The sequence below is a fragment of the Marmota marmota genome, unplaced genomic scaffold, assembly GCF_001458135.2.
Source record: "Marmota marmota marmota unplaced genomic scaffold, marMar, whole genome shotgun sequence".
Classification (NCBI taxonomy): Eukaryota; Metazoa; Chordata; class Mammalia; order Rodentia; family Sciuridae; genus Marmota; species Marmota marmota.
Genome location: NW_026000185.1, coordinates 14,132,857 through 14,146,311, shown reverse-complemented (window position 1 = coordinate 14,146,311; position 13,455 = coordinate 14,132,857). Strand labels below are relative to the sequence as shown.

At 41.8% G+C, this 13,455-nt stretch overlaps 1 protein-coding gene across 1 annotated transcript in view; it reads right to left on the bottom strand.

Annotated features, from left to right (window-relative positions):
• The window catches only part of LOC107147152 (acyl-coenzyme A synthetase ACSM4, mitochondrial), a 20,276-nt gene extending 7,622 nt beyond the window's left edge, over nt 1-12,654 (bottom strand). The window contains exons 1-5 of the mRNA XM_015491567.2: nt 12,410-12,654; nt 10,004-10,214; nt 6,285-6,492; nt 3,112-3,255; nt 2,192-2,348 (exon numbers count right to left, since the gene is read on the bottom strand). Coding sequence (XP_015347053.1) covers nt 2,192-2,348; nt 3,112-3,255; nt 6,285-6,492; nt 10,004-10,214; nt 12,410-12,610 — 921 coding nt within the window. The 5' untranslated portion in view covers nt 12,611-12,654. The remainder of the gene's footprint in view (nt 1-2,191; nt 2,349-3,111; nt 3,256-6,284; nt 6,493-10,003; nt 10,215-12,409) is intronic.
• Between the last annotated feature and the right edge of the window lie 801 nt (nt 12,655-13,455).

Below are 13,455 nucleotides of genomic sequence, written 5' to 3'. Positions count from 1 at the left end.
ATATATATATATATATATATATATATATATATATATATATATATATATATTAAAGAATCGAAAGAAATAAAAAGAGTGTGTGTGTGTGTTTCAGAGACAGACAAGACACACACCATCCCAACTGACAAGCAAATTGTTGAATTTGAAAACAACCCAAAGTAAGAACTGGTCTGTTCCACCCAAGGGCTGTGTGTGTTACCTTTCATGGTGGAAACTTATAACGTTCTTGCTTTGTGGTACCGACTGACCCACTGGTACCTCCCCAGCACCTTTCCCACAGAGAATATTAGTCCTTTTGAGTGGATTGAGTCAAGGCAGAAATGGGCATTTTTCAAGGCCTTTTGTTAATGGTTTAATGGTTTAAAATCTGATGGGCACATTTTGTCTCCAGTTCCTTAAATGACCTAGGCATCTAAAATCTAAAGGAATATTAATGTTTCCAAGATCCTCTGTCTGGAGGAACAAGTTTCACTGTGTCAATGTGTTGACAATTGTATTAAGCTTAAGAATCTGGGAGAAGGCTCTCTAGATGTATATACAGGCTATCTGGATTGTCATAGATCAACAATAACCTGTGAGCTGAAAATGAGCATTTCTACCATATGTTCCCTAGATTTAATTTTTTTTTTCCTGTAGTGCTGGGCATTTGAACCCAGGGCCTTATGCATGCGAGGCAAGCACTCTACCAACTGAGCTACATCCCCAGCCCCACTAGATTTAATTTTTAATAAGCGTAATGTATACATCTAAGAAAAGCATAAATCTATAGAGGTTTTTATAGCACTTACATTATCTTTGTAAAATACATTATCTTTGTAAAATAAAAATGCTCTTATTTTACAAAATAAGTTAGAGACTACAAAGTGAACTGATCTTCAGGGCCTTCTGTAAACCTGATAAAGAAATCTCAGCCCTTCTTTACTTTGTATTTCTCTCACAGCCCTGGAGACATTGTGTCAGAGCAGTTTGCAGATAACAAAGGTGTACTGTGTATTTAATATGTACTTTGTCAAACTTAATTGATTTTTCATGGATGAAATATAATTGGTCTGAATCACAGTCTAAGGCTAAGCTATCAGATATCTGAATCTAGTCATGTCTGGCTGAGCTGGAAATGCATGCCTGGTTTCCAGAAGAGTCTGCCAATTAAAATGAGAAGCATTCAACAAATAAAAAAGAGAGAGAGAGAGAAGCATTTAATTGTGGGTGGGGTGGAGAATGGAAGGAGCTGCTTTAGGAGAAAGATGGTCCCACCTGCAATCTCCTCCACACAGGAGTTCGGCTTTATCAGTTATTGTCTTATGTTTCTTTAAACCAGAAACAAAAATCTTTGTTTCATCTTGAGATTTCTAATCTGTTATTTGAAACCAGGCTCCTAATGAAGCCAGATTTAAAGTTAGTTAATCAGTGTAGTTAGGTAAATCCGGGTCTAATATCAAGTGAAATCTAAAATGGAGGCCATGAGAATGAATTCCCGGAAAAGTTGAGCAACTCTTGAAATGTTAATGAAGTCCAGGAAATAGCCCCCAACAGATTTGAAGATAGCCCATCCCAAAGAAATGTTAATGAAGTCCTTCCTCCCCAGATTACTTCTTTGGCCCACCTGTGTCCCACCCCTTGGGCCTTCCAACCTACATTCCATCACTGAAAGAACTATAAAAAGGGGAAACAAGCGCACTTCCACGGATTCCACCTCTTGGGTCCCCTTCTTCCTCCGGGAGAAGTCTTTTCTGCTGTCCTTTAATAAACTTCTAAATTCTACTCTGACCTTGCCTCAGCGTGCTTCTCTGGTGTTGTTCTTCAACATTGGGGAAGCAAGGACTTGTCACCGGTCAACAGCGGTAACACTAAGCAGTCACAGATTTCGTGACACTAGAAATCCTGAGCGATTTGAGCTTAAGTCTGGGTCTCCCCCTTGAGAGTGGTGGGGTGATCCCCTCCACTCTGTCAAATGCATTCAAAGCCTAGTCCCAGGAGGGTGTGCCTCTGAGAAAGGAATGACTTTCAGAAGCCCTATATTCTGAGGAATCATATTTTTATTTGTATGTGGTGCGGAGGATCGAACCCGGGCCGCACGCATTCCAGGCGAGCACGCTACCGCTTGAGCCACATCCCCAGCCCATGGAATCATATTTTTAATAGAAGATGGGATGTTGCTCTAAAGAGACATGTAAGAGAGGCCCCGACTTACATCCAGGAAGGCGTCGGTGTCAAACGAGGCCATCCGATGCACAAAGACGCAGGCGCCCCAAAGCCAGGAAGAAAACACACTACCAATGGCGGCCTTGATCCAGCCTGTGTCTGACATGTTCCATATGACATCGGAGGACTTCAAGTCCAGCCAGTATCTGAACAATACGGAAAGGCAACAAAACAGACCCCAAATAAATCAGTACAAACAAAAACAAAAACAGGAAAGCAAATAAACGAGTGTCTCTGAGGAGTGGCCATGCCCTAGAACCTCATGGGCTAGACAGAAGGGGTCAAGGGAAGCCCCAACTCAAGGCGAGGGGTTCCACTTCCTACTCTTCTCAGTGGGCTTTTTCAGGAATCCTAGGTAGTCCATGCCTGGAGTGGGAATCTGGCTTTGGCAGGATTTTCTGAGCTCACCCATTGATGCAACAAATTATTAAGCAAATATCATGTGCTTGGCACTCTTCCAGCTCAGTGAGCCAGAGAGACTGAATCTCTAAGAAGGGGAATAAGCAAACAATAAAGTAATTAAGTATGTAATAAATATACCATGATTTAAACTGGTGATAAGTGCTGTGACATAAATAAAGCAGGGTCTTAGAGGGTCTTTTTTTTTTTTTTTTTTTTTTTAAGGAAGGCCTTTCTGGGTAGGCGAATTACCTGGCAATGAGGAGAGGGAGCCCAATGTGTCATTATGGGAATTGAATCAAAGTCACTTCCTTCTTAAGTTCTTGCTTGATCTGTGGGTCAGATGGCACCATTTACTGAACTAGGTGGGACAGGGCACTGGAAGTCATTCTATGGGAGGTATCTTACAGCCATTCGAGGAGTGTTCATCAGACAGTGGATGCACCTTATGGCAGCTCTGGGAAAGAGTTCATCAAAAGCAAAGTTTTTGCTTTGAGTTTTTCCTCCTACCTTCCACAGAGGGCGTACCCAATGCCAATGCTACTGTGAGAGTGCTGAGCCATCTTCGGAGAGCCCGTGGTACCGCTGGTGAAATAAATGGCCATTGGTTCTTGACTTCCTGTCTCCACACAGCTGTGCTCTTCAGAGGCAGATCTGAAAAACATGGTGGCTGGAGATGGTAGAGCCATTTAACTAGGATGTTCCTTTTGCTCTGAAACAATAGCTTCCCAGAGAGGAATCCCTTAAATCTCAGAGGGACTTTGAAGATCAGTGCTAAAATCTAGCCATTCAAATCTTTTTCTTTAGCTCACCTCCTTATGAGTCAAATAGAGAGCCAAGATAGCTTTCAGTATTCATAACCAAAGGGTATGCATTTTATTTATTTAAACATTTTTTTCATAAGCGCTTTGCTTAATATGTGGAAGCCAGACCAAAATAAGGAGAAAAGGGGGTGGGGAAAATCGTATGGAAATAGAAGAGAGATCGGTGGAGCAGAGGAAGGGGATTGAGGGGAGGGAGGAGGGACAGGAAGAGGGAGAACAGCGGAATAAAATTGACCAAATTATGCTATGTGCATATACGGATATACCCCCATGATGATAAAACTCTGATTTTGCTCTGGTACCAGGCAGTCAGCTGCTTCAGGGGAGATCCTCTCTGTACGGCTCCTCAGGATAAGTCTTGATGAACTTAAGCCAATGATGGTTTAGGAGCAGACACAATCTGCAGCTGCCCAAAAGGGTGTGTAGTCCATTTTTTGTACACTTTAGCTATTTTTTTCCCCTCATATCTTTGTTTATGCTCTTCCTGTGCCTAGAACATCAACTTTATTACCTCAAGATTAGAGTTCAGGACCCTTTGCACTAGGACAGGAAAAGAGAAGCATCAGTCTGGTCATAATCTTGACTTTTCCCCCATCCCATCTAGAATATTCTAGAAAGCGTTCGTGGACTTCTATCCTAGGAAGGCAGAAGGAAGGTGAGAGGTCTTCAAATGAACTCCTTCAACAGAAGATTGATTGGTGCTCATGATGTAAAATTGCCCTTGCTATTTCTCTGTGTGATTTATCTAACTTGGCCATGAGATAACTATCCCGACCTCAGTTTGTAGAGGAACGATCCATGGTCTTTTTGAAGTTATGACACTCCAAAGTTTTTTGAAGTGGGGATTCCCTCCATCTCGAAAACTGCCCTCCAAATGTACAGAATTACAATTTGAAATTCATGTAATTCATTTTTCTTCTTTTGTGAATTTTATGCCATTTTAAAGCTTTCTTGGAGACTCAAGAGTTGTTTAGGATGGGGGGACTGTCTCTGAAGTGGAGTGGGGTTGCTGCCCACAGAGTGTGCAAGATAACTGGGATGGAAAAGAAACAGGAGAACTTCAAAGTGTGGATTTTAAAAAAAAACTTATTCTTTAAGATTTTTTTTAATTTTGGTATTTGAATAATGCACAAAAATATATGTGTATAATTTTAAAATAAATACGTTTGGGGTAGCGTGTTAAAAAGCATTTTATCAATGGAAATACGTAGACAAATAACCTGGATGTCCCTAACCTTAGGAATCAATACATGTGGAATTTGAAAATGATAGTGCGATTGTAATTACAGCTGTGTTTATGGAGTGATCGTTTTGTGCAAGGGCATTGTGCTAACATATCTCCTGCTTTATTGCATCTGATCATCAATATAAATAAAGGAAATTTATCTTCCTTTAATAAAACCACGGCTCAATACTATTGTTATCCACATTTTATGGGTAAGGTACAGACTTTCAGAAAGATTATTGGGCTTATCTAAGTTTATACAGCTTATAACAAACAGGACACCGATGTGAGCCCTGGGGAGAGAATTCTGCAATCGGCCAACAGGATTTGGTTTTCATAGAGTAAAATTACTTCCAACTAAGGGAACTGCTCTGGTATCCAACAACGTTTACATGTCTTCTCTTTCTGTGTACTTCTTTGGGAAAGGCTTTTGAAAACCTTTATTTATTACATGTCATCCAAGTGAATCAGTAATTTAGATTAAGGGAATGTTGATATGTCCCTGAATTAAACTTTGTTGATATTCAAATAAAAAAAGAACAAAAACATAACATAACTTATTGAACACCTCTTTGAAGGATAATACTATTAATTAGCCTTTTACCTACATCTTTTACAGCTCAGAAAGGACTTTCTCACATATTAGCTTTTTTTTTTTTTATCCTCAAGACAACACTTAAGATATATGCAGGAGAATCCTCCATATTTACACAGGAAGAAAACTGAAGTTAAGTGATCTGTTTTGTTCATTCATTCATTCACAAAATATTTCTTAAGTACCTGCTATGTGTTGTTAGGTAGTGGAGATAAAGTGATCAACCAAACAGACAAAGGAAGCCTCTGCTTTCTTAGAGTTTTAGAGCTTGTTAGTTAGGGCAGGTGTTGATGAACCTTTCCTATAAAGGACCAGATAGCAGATATCTTAAGCTTTGTGGACCAGAGAGTCTCTGTTGCTTCTACTCAATGTTGCAGTTGTAATACAAAAGCAGCCATAAACAATATGTGAACAAATGGGCATGGCTGCCTTCCAATAAAACTTTATTTACAAAAACAAGGGGTGGGCCAGATTTGGCCTGTGTGTTCTCATATGCCGATTCCCACTCCAAAAGAGAAAAATAGGGGAAACAAATGAATGGACCTTGGAACTCAGGTAGTAACAAATGCTATGAAGAAAATAAGAGAGTGATGTGATGGAGTGGCTTGTAGCTTTGCTAGTTTGGTAAGGGAAAGCCTCACTTAGGATAAAACATTTGAGCTGAAATCAGACAGCAAGAAGCCAATGGTGAAAAGAACTAGGGAAGAGCATCCCAGGAAGAAGGAAGAGTAGGTATAAAGGCCCTGAGGTAGGACATGTTTGAGGGATAAAAGGAAGTGAGATAACGGATGTGGTCCAGAGGTTAAGCAAGGGCCAAGCTATGTAGGATACTCATTGTTGGCCACAGAAAGAAGACTGAATATGGAGGCCAGAAGGCTATATTGCTTCCTACTGCCTGTAAATCCTTTAATATGTAATTCTTTTCTAGAAGGAACCTGGGTCAACTCAGTGTTGCTGAGTCCTTGGAGACAGATTCCAAGATGTAGCTGTGATTTGTGCTCTTACTGGTGCTACAGATAGACCAGGAAAAAATACTCACTGGAATAACTGGTGGAAGCTGAGCCACCCTTCCCGGCTGTGTGGAGACACCAGGAGTTTGGTCTTCAGGTGAGGACACTCTGACATGATGGATTCTACTGCGGGGGCCACCTCCTTACTGACCACAATGCCCTTGGCCTCGGATACTTGCAGCCGGTAGAGGATGTCTCTTGCTGTCAGCTGGGTAGTTCCTGGCATGAAGACAAGCCCTGGGAAGGATAGAAGGTCCCAAGCTCAAAAGAACTGTTGTCCACTACGTAGGCCCTCCGTGGACCTTGGGCATTGTGCCTGAGCATGGAGGAGTCTCACAATCCAGCCTTCAGTTCCTCCTGCCTTGGTCCCAGGGCCCTCCCACAGGACCCTGGTCACTGGAAGTTCATTATGGCTCTGGAGACCGACAGACTCCAGGTCTAATCTCTGTCTTGTCATTTGCTAGTTTTGTGGCCTTGATCTCTCGGCCTTCCTTTATTTATCTGTGAAATGGGGATAATGGTAGCACCTGGCATATGGGAGATATTGTAATGGTGGGTGCTGATGTGACATTTTAGTGGAATTGTGGACTCATCACGGTGACACCCTAAGTAGCACTGGCCGTCTTACTTCAGGTTTTCATGAACGTCATCATATTCAATCCTCTGAACCAAGAGTCTCCAAAGTGAGATTGTGAGATTTTCAAGATAATCCCATAGGAAGGAGAAAAGAAAATAACAGAACTTAAAAAAATTGAGATACTATAATACGTTTTGTGATTTTATGTCCTTTTTTTTAACCTTTATTTTATTTATCTATGTGGTGCTGAGGATTGAACCCAGTGCCCCACGCATGCTAGGCAAGCACTCTACCACAGAGCCACAACCCCAGCCCCAATTTCTTTCTCTCTCTCTCTCTCTCTCTTTGGTACTGGGGATTGAAACCAGGGGCACTTAACCACCGAGTCACATCCGCAGCCCTTTTTTGTATTTTATTTAGATACAGAGTCTCACTGAGTTGCTAAGTGCCTTGCTAAGTTGCTGAGGCTGGCTTTGAACCCTCGATCCTCCTGCCTCAGCCTCCTGAGTTGCTGGGATTATGGGTGTGTGCCACTGCACCTGACTCCTATTTCCTGTTTGTATATATATTTTATAACATGCATACTCTATTAGTGCAGTAGAACAGTATTAAAAAAAATCTATAACCAAATGGCAAGAGGCATGTCCTAAATATTTTTATTGATAGATTATACAACCCCAGATACCTGCAGACTACCATTCTAAGCAATCCTGGGAGGTTCATGCAGTCGTTACCATTTGATGGAGATGAAATCTGATCACAGCTGGTGAGTGGCAGAGACAACCCTCAGGTCACTGGGTCCCCGTGGTTTAGCAACACTGAAATTTACCTAGACTACTATGGCACCGCTTCATTTATACCATTTCCTCACTTTATCCTAAACACTGATTGGACATGGGCCTCAAAGTACCAGTTCCTGATGAGAAGAACATATGTGGCAGAATTGGATGTAAGAAAGAGAGAAGGTAGTTGCATTTTCTAAAGTGAGTCTGTGGGAAAAAAGTGGTATTATGTAAAGCATCATGGATACCCTCTATCTTCTATGGAACACTTATAATGTGCCTAGGATCTCACTTAAAATTAACCCCAGTGTGACAAGTCACTCAAGGGTTGTGGAGTCAGTGTCAGAGCCAGGGTGCAAAGATACATTACCCAGACTTCCAAGGTGTAGGCTGTATACCAGACTGCTTATTTCTTGATGAATTTCCCGAAGTTAGCTAAACAGGGAGATGTGAATTCCCAGGGAGAAGACCATATTTTATTGAATATATTTTTAAAACTCTTAAACGTCATCCTCTTATGAGAAAATGAATAACTATGTCAATATAAGGAAGTTGATTAAAGAAACACCCTAGAGGATCTCAGAACATTCACCCAACTTAAAAATATACCATTCTACAAACCACTTGTTCTTAATGAATCTTAATGAATCTCAAATAACTGGTCCCCTGGATTTGTGATGTGAATGTGTCCAAAGGATAAACTTCTATTTCAGAGGGACTGGAGTAATTTCAGATAGTAAATATTCAACAGATAACAAATATCTTGAGCTGTACTGCATGCAACTTTTCAGCAAAACCAAACTGTTCTGCCACGTGTTACAATATAATCAATCTCAGTATTCACAGAGAATATTTGTTAATTCTGAATTAGAAAACAGACCCCTCAGCTGCTTGATTTACATTGAATTAACTGAGTGCTTTTGAGCATTGTTTGTGTTTGGTTTCCGTCGGCATTTCGTAATTTGTAGTTGTTCCAAATAATATTAAGTACTTATTTTTTTTAGGACAAGTATACAACCTTTAATCTTCTCCCAACCTATGATTAGTTTCACATTAGCAAGTCATTTTTCAATAGTGAATATAAAAAGAATTTGATATATTGCTGCTTTAATTCATAATCATATTGGCAGAACATTTTTCAATATTATTATAAAATTCTTATTATCATATTAGCATCATTACTAACTTCTCCTTATTATAAATTATCCTTCAAATGCTAGCCCATGAAGTGGACGTGCCAGAGTTTCAATCAGCAGTAAACACATCTCACCTTCCATCTTGGCTAAGTTATAATTTATGTAATCATTTCAATTTGTTTTTACTATTGTTAATGCTATTGCAGCAAAGCATCTTTGTCTTCTCTATGGTAGTATCCTTCGGTATGCTTATTGATTTATTATTTCTGAATTTTTTAATTGGTGCATTATAGTGGTGCATATGGATGGAATTTGTGCTTTCGGATTCATACATGCACACCACATAGCAATATGATTTGGTCAATATTACTCCCAGCACTTTCCACCTCCTCTAGCTTATTTTAATTTGTTTATAAAGATTTATGTTGTGTTTCAGAGCAGAGATCGGCAAAATTTGGGAGGGGGGGGCAATAAAAGGCCAGCTAGTGAATATGTTAGGTGTTGTGGGGCCACATGATCAATCTTGGTCTTAATTAGCACCTCTGATGCTGTAGAACGAATGGAACCATAGATAATACATAAATGAATGAGCACGGCTGGATCCCATTACAGCTTGATTTACAAAAACTGGTGGCCCACTGCAGGCTCTGGTTTTCTGATCCCTGCCCTAAAGGAGAAATTTTCATTTGGGGTACATTATGTTATCACTTTGGGAGAAAAAAAAATGTATAACTGAATATATTAATCTTTTTGTCAGAAAAAGGTAGAGGTTTTCCAATATATATTTTCTACAATACATATATTTATAAGTCCTAACATTATAAAATGCTTTTTATTTATTTTTTATTTTTATTTTTTGTATTTTCACATCAGAGAGAATCCAAATATATTCAGAGATGAAAATTATAGATCATCAGGCTGAACATGTCATAATCCAGAACTGCAAAGAAGCATTGGTACCCACATTGGCTCTTATGGAGCTTTGCATTTAAATCCTAACGGCTTGACTTTCTAGCTCTGTGCCTCTGGGCAAACTCCTTAACCTCTCTGAGAATCTCCTACAAAAAGGTTATCACTGGAATACTGACTTCTTCAGGTAGTTGGTATTGCATTATGTTTGCTCTTAATTTCAACTCTTCCCTTCCTGTCCTCGGTAAGCACAGATTAGCCAATGCTAACATTTTAGAAAAGGCTCAGGTTTTAATCTCTGTGTGTCTCTGCATGATGGAAAGATGTGACACGTTGACACTCACCTGTTCGCATGCAAGCCACATTGATGAGCCACCACTCGGGGATCCGGGGCAGGATCACGGCCACTCGGTCTCCTCTCTGCAGGCCACAGGGCTTGGTGAGCACATTGGCTGCCTTTCGGGACAAGGAGCCCAGTTCTCTAAAGCTCCATTTCACCTCGTCCCCTTGGCCATTCACCCACCACAGGGCTGGATTGGCTGGTCTCTCCCCTGTCTGGCCAGAGACATAGGAAAGAGAAGAGAAAGTGCTGTGGTTTGGAAGTGTTATCTGTTAGATAAAGGTTTGGTCCCCAGCTGGTGGTGCTACTGGAAAATAGTGGAAACTCTGGTAGGCGGGGCCTAATGGGAGGCAGTTGAATCATTGGGGGTGTGCCCTTAGAGAGGATATTGGCACCCTGGCTCCTTCCTCTCTCTCACCCCTTTGCTTCCCAGCTGCCCTGAGGTGAACAGGCCTCCTCCACCATATGCTCCTGCCACGATGTACCATGGTGACACAGCCCCAAAGCCACAGGGTCAAGTTGTCATTGACTGAAATTGTGAGCCAAAATAAACCTTTCCTCCTTTTAAGTTGTTCATCTCAGACATTTTGTCATAGCCACAGAAAGCTGACTAACAAGGCTTATAGGACTGGTTACCAGACATATGGGACATCTGCTGTTACTCCTCCTCAACACCCATTCCCTTGCATTTTAGTAACAGCAGGTCAGTTTATCTCTGGGGGGACTACTCCTTTCCTACAGAACACAGCCTTGGTGAGACAACCCATCAGGGCACTTGCCCTTCTCTGAACAGGGGGTGGGAATGTGACCAAAGTTGTGCCAATCAGACCTTTCCTCCATGTGAATATTTTAGTTTTTGGAGAGGAACCTAAAGAGAAAATGGTTGGAACCCAGAACCTGGCTCTGGGTTCTTGGTACTTCTGTGTTCCCAGGGGGCTGTCCTGGGAACATGGCCATGGACATGGCCCATGTTTGGGGCTGTTGACCTTGGATAAGTAGCTTAACTTCTATGGTTAAGTTCGTTATCTGAACCTCTCCTCCCCCAGGGTGGTTATGGGGATTTGATGAAATAATATAGGTCAGTATTTCCCAATCTGATTCATTTGAGTATGGTTTCTTCCCACCAGATGTGCCTACACCTGCACTATTGTTCTTTATATTTGTCTTTACACTGATTCATTTGTATACATTTATTCAAGAAGAAAAATTCACCCAGTGGTTTGGGAGGCTGAGGCAGGAGGATCAAAAGTTCAAAGCCAGCTTTAGCAAAAGCCAGGTGCTAAGCAACTCAGTGAGGTCCTGTCTCCAAATAAAATACAAAATAGGGCTGGGGATGTGGCTCAGTGGTCAAGTGCCCCTGGGTTCAATTTCGAAGAAGAAGAAGAGGAGGAGGAGGAGGAGGAGGAGGAGGAGGAAGAAGAAGAATGCATTTAATCAGTACCACTTGCTAAAAATAGGTAACAGAACTGGGCATGGTGGCACATACCTATAATCCCAGGAACTCTGGAGGCTGAAGCAGGAGGATCACAAATTAGAGACAACTTGAAAATTTAGTGAGACCCTTTCTCAAAATAGAAAATAAAAAAGGGCTGGGGATGTAGCTCAGTGATAAAGTGCCCTGGGTTTAATCCTCAGTACCACAAAAAAAATTGTAAAAAAAAAAATAGATTTCAGGAATATCTATAGTGAAACCCAAAATATGCCCTTAAATTTTAACCTAAAGATAGTCAAATGCTACCTGCTCTCTCTGCTTAAAAGAGAATCTAGCAAGAATTAAGTGTTAAAGGACACAATGACCAAGATCTCAAGGAAGACTTTCCCACTTTAATTAACTAACAAGAAGGACTAATTTAACATTATTGAATGCCTTGTGGATCTGGTACCTGGCATCATCTTTTGGACCACGGGGCAGAGCATTTGGCTCAGCGCTGATACACGAAGTGTTTCAGGGGGTGCCTGGCCTGGGGTGGGGTCAGAAAGCAGGGCCCTTGTCCCCAGACTGCAGTGCAAGCCCTCTGTGAGGCATGTGTGATTTATTCGTCTCCACCTCGGATCCTCCCCTAATTATCCCAATAATAATTATATCCATGAAACCAAAGCTCAAGTTACTACATTTTCGCTTAAGCCTGTGACTATCCTGAACCCAAGGACCTGTTTACATGAGACTTGGATTAAAAAAGAGGGAAAGAAGCATAAATAACTGAGTAACCGTGATATATGTGAGTGGGAGGAGGGAAGGGACCAGGCAGGCTCCAGAGAAATCCTCATGAAGGTGAGGGCCTGAGATCTCGGGGGACAGGGGACGGCCATCGGAAGACGCAGGAAACCAGAGCAGGTTAAAGGACCGAACTGAAATCGAAGAGAGGACCCCAGGGCAAGGAAATGGAAGGCAGAAGTCATCATCTCACACCTTCTCCTTTAGAGACCACTGGTCCAGCACATCCCCAGCAAAGTTAAAGTTCTTAGGCACCGACTTGTCACAGAGATTTATGGCTTCAAAGTCAGCAGTAGTCAGAGGCGCCCGAATCTGGTGATCGCCATGAAAGTGGCAGCCAGAGAGCTTGGCCAGCCAGGTGAGTCGAAACGTCCGGCAGTGGAGAAGAATCTTCATGGTCCCCAAAGGACTTTGTCTACGGATGGGGACACAGAGGTATCCCAGCCTGTGGGGAGAGACAGGTAGAGAATGTCAGCTCTGGCCATGTGCCCCTGGCACATTGAGGAGCCCCCAAAGAACACTCCATCCTTCTTCAGAGCTGTAGCCATTAGAGGCTGATGGGTCCCCTATCACTGGACTCTCCTTCTTCCATCTGCCTGTGACCAGGTTGGTTCCTACCTTCTGCCAAATAAAACCGAAAGCAGATAGAACACTTGCTGCCTGGATTGACATTGTCAACCTGTCCACCGAGTGTGCTGTTCTGATCCTGTGTGCTATCCCTCCTCCAGTAAACTCTTCATGAATGTCCACTTCTACCACTCAGAGTTGGCCTGCCATGGACCTTGATTCTGGCTACCCTGTTCTCCTTTTCCCTCAAGTTCCCATTACTATCGGTAACTGATTTGGGGGCAAATTACTTATCTTCTTTAACTTCCATGTTCTCATCTGTAAAACGGGGAAATATTATTTACCTTCCTCCTAGGGTTATTTAACAAGAAAATGTGTAAATACCTCGCTTACACCAATGCATGCAGTTGGTAACTACTGACACTGTAAAGATCATCTCCAGGAGCGCTGTTGTATGTAGCGCAGTTTCCTGGAGAGTCCTACTGTATTCATCAGGAGTTCTGGATTTCACTCTCATCTATGTCAAAACTAGCTTGGTGACATTGGTAGTCACTATTGTTTCCAGACTCCCATCTGCAATCTAATCTATTTTTACTAATTCTATAATCACTTCTTCTTTTGAATTTTCATATCTCCCATCTGTACCACTCATGTGACAGTTGTCTACCTGGTAC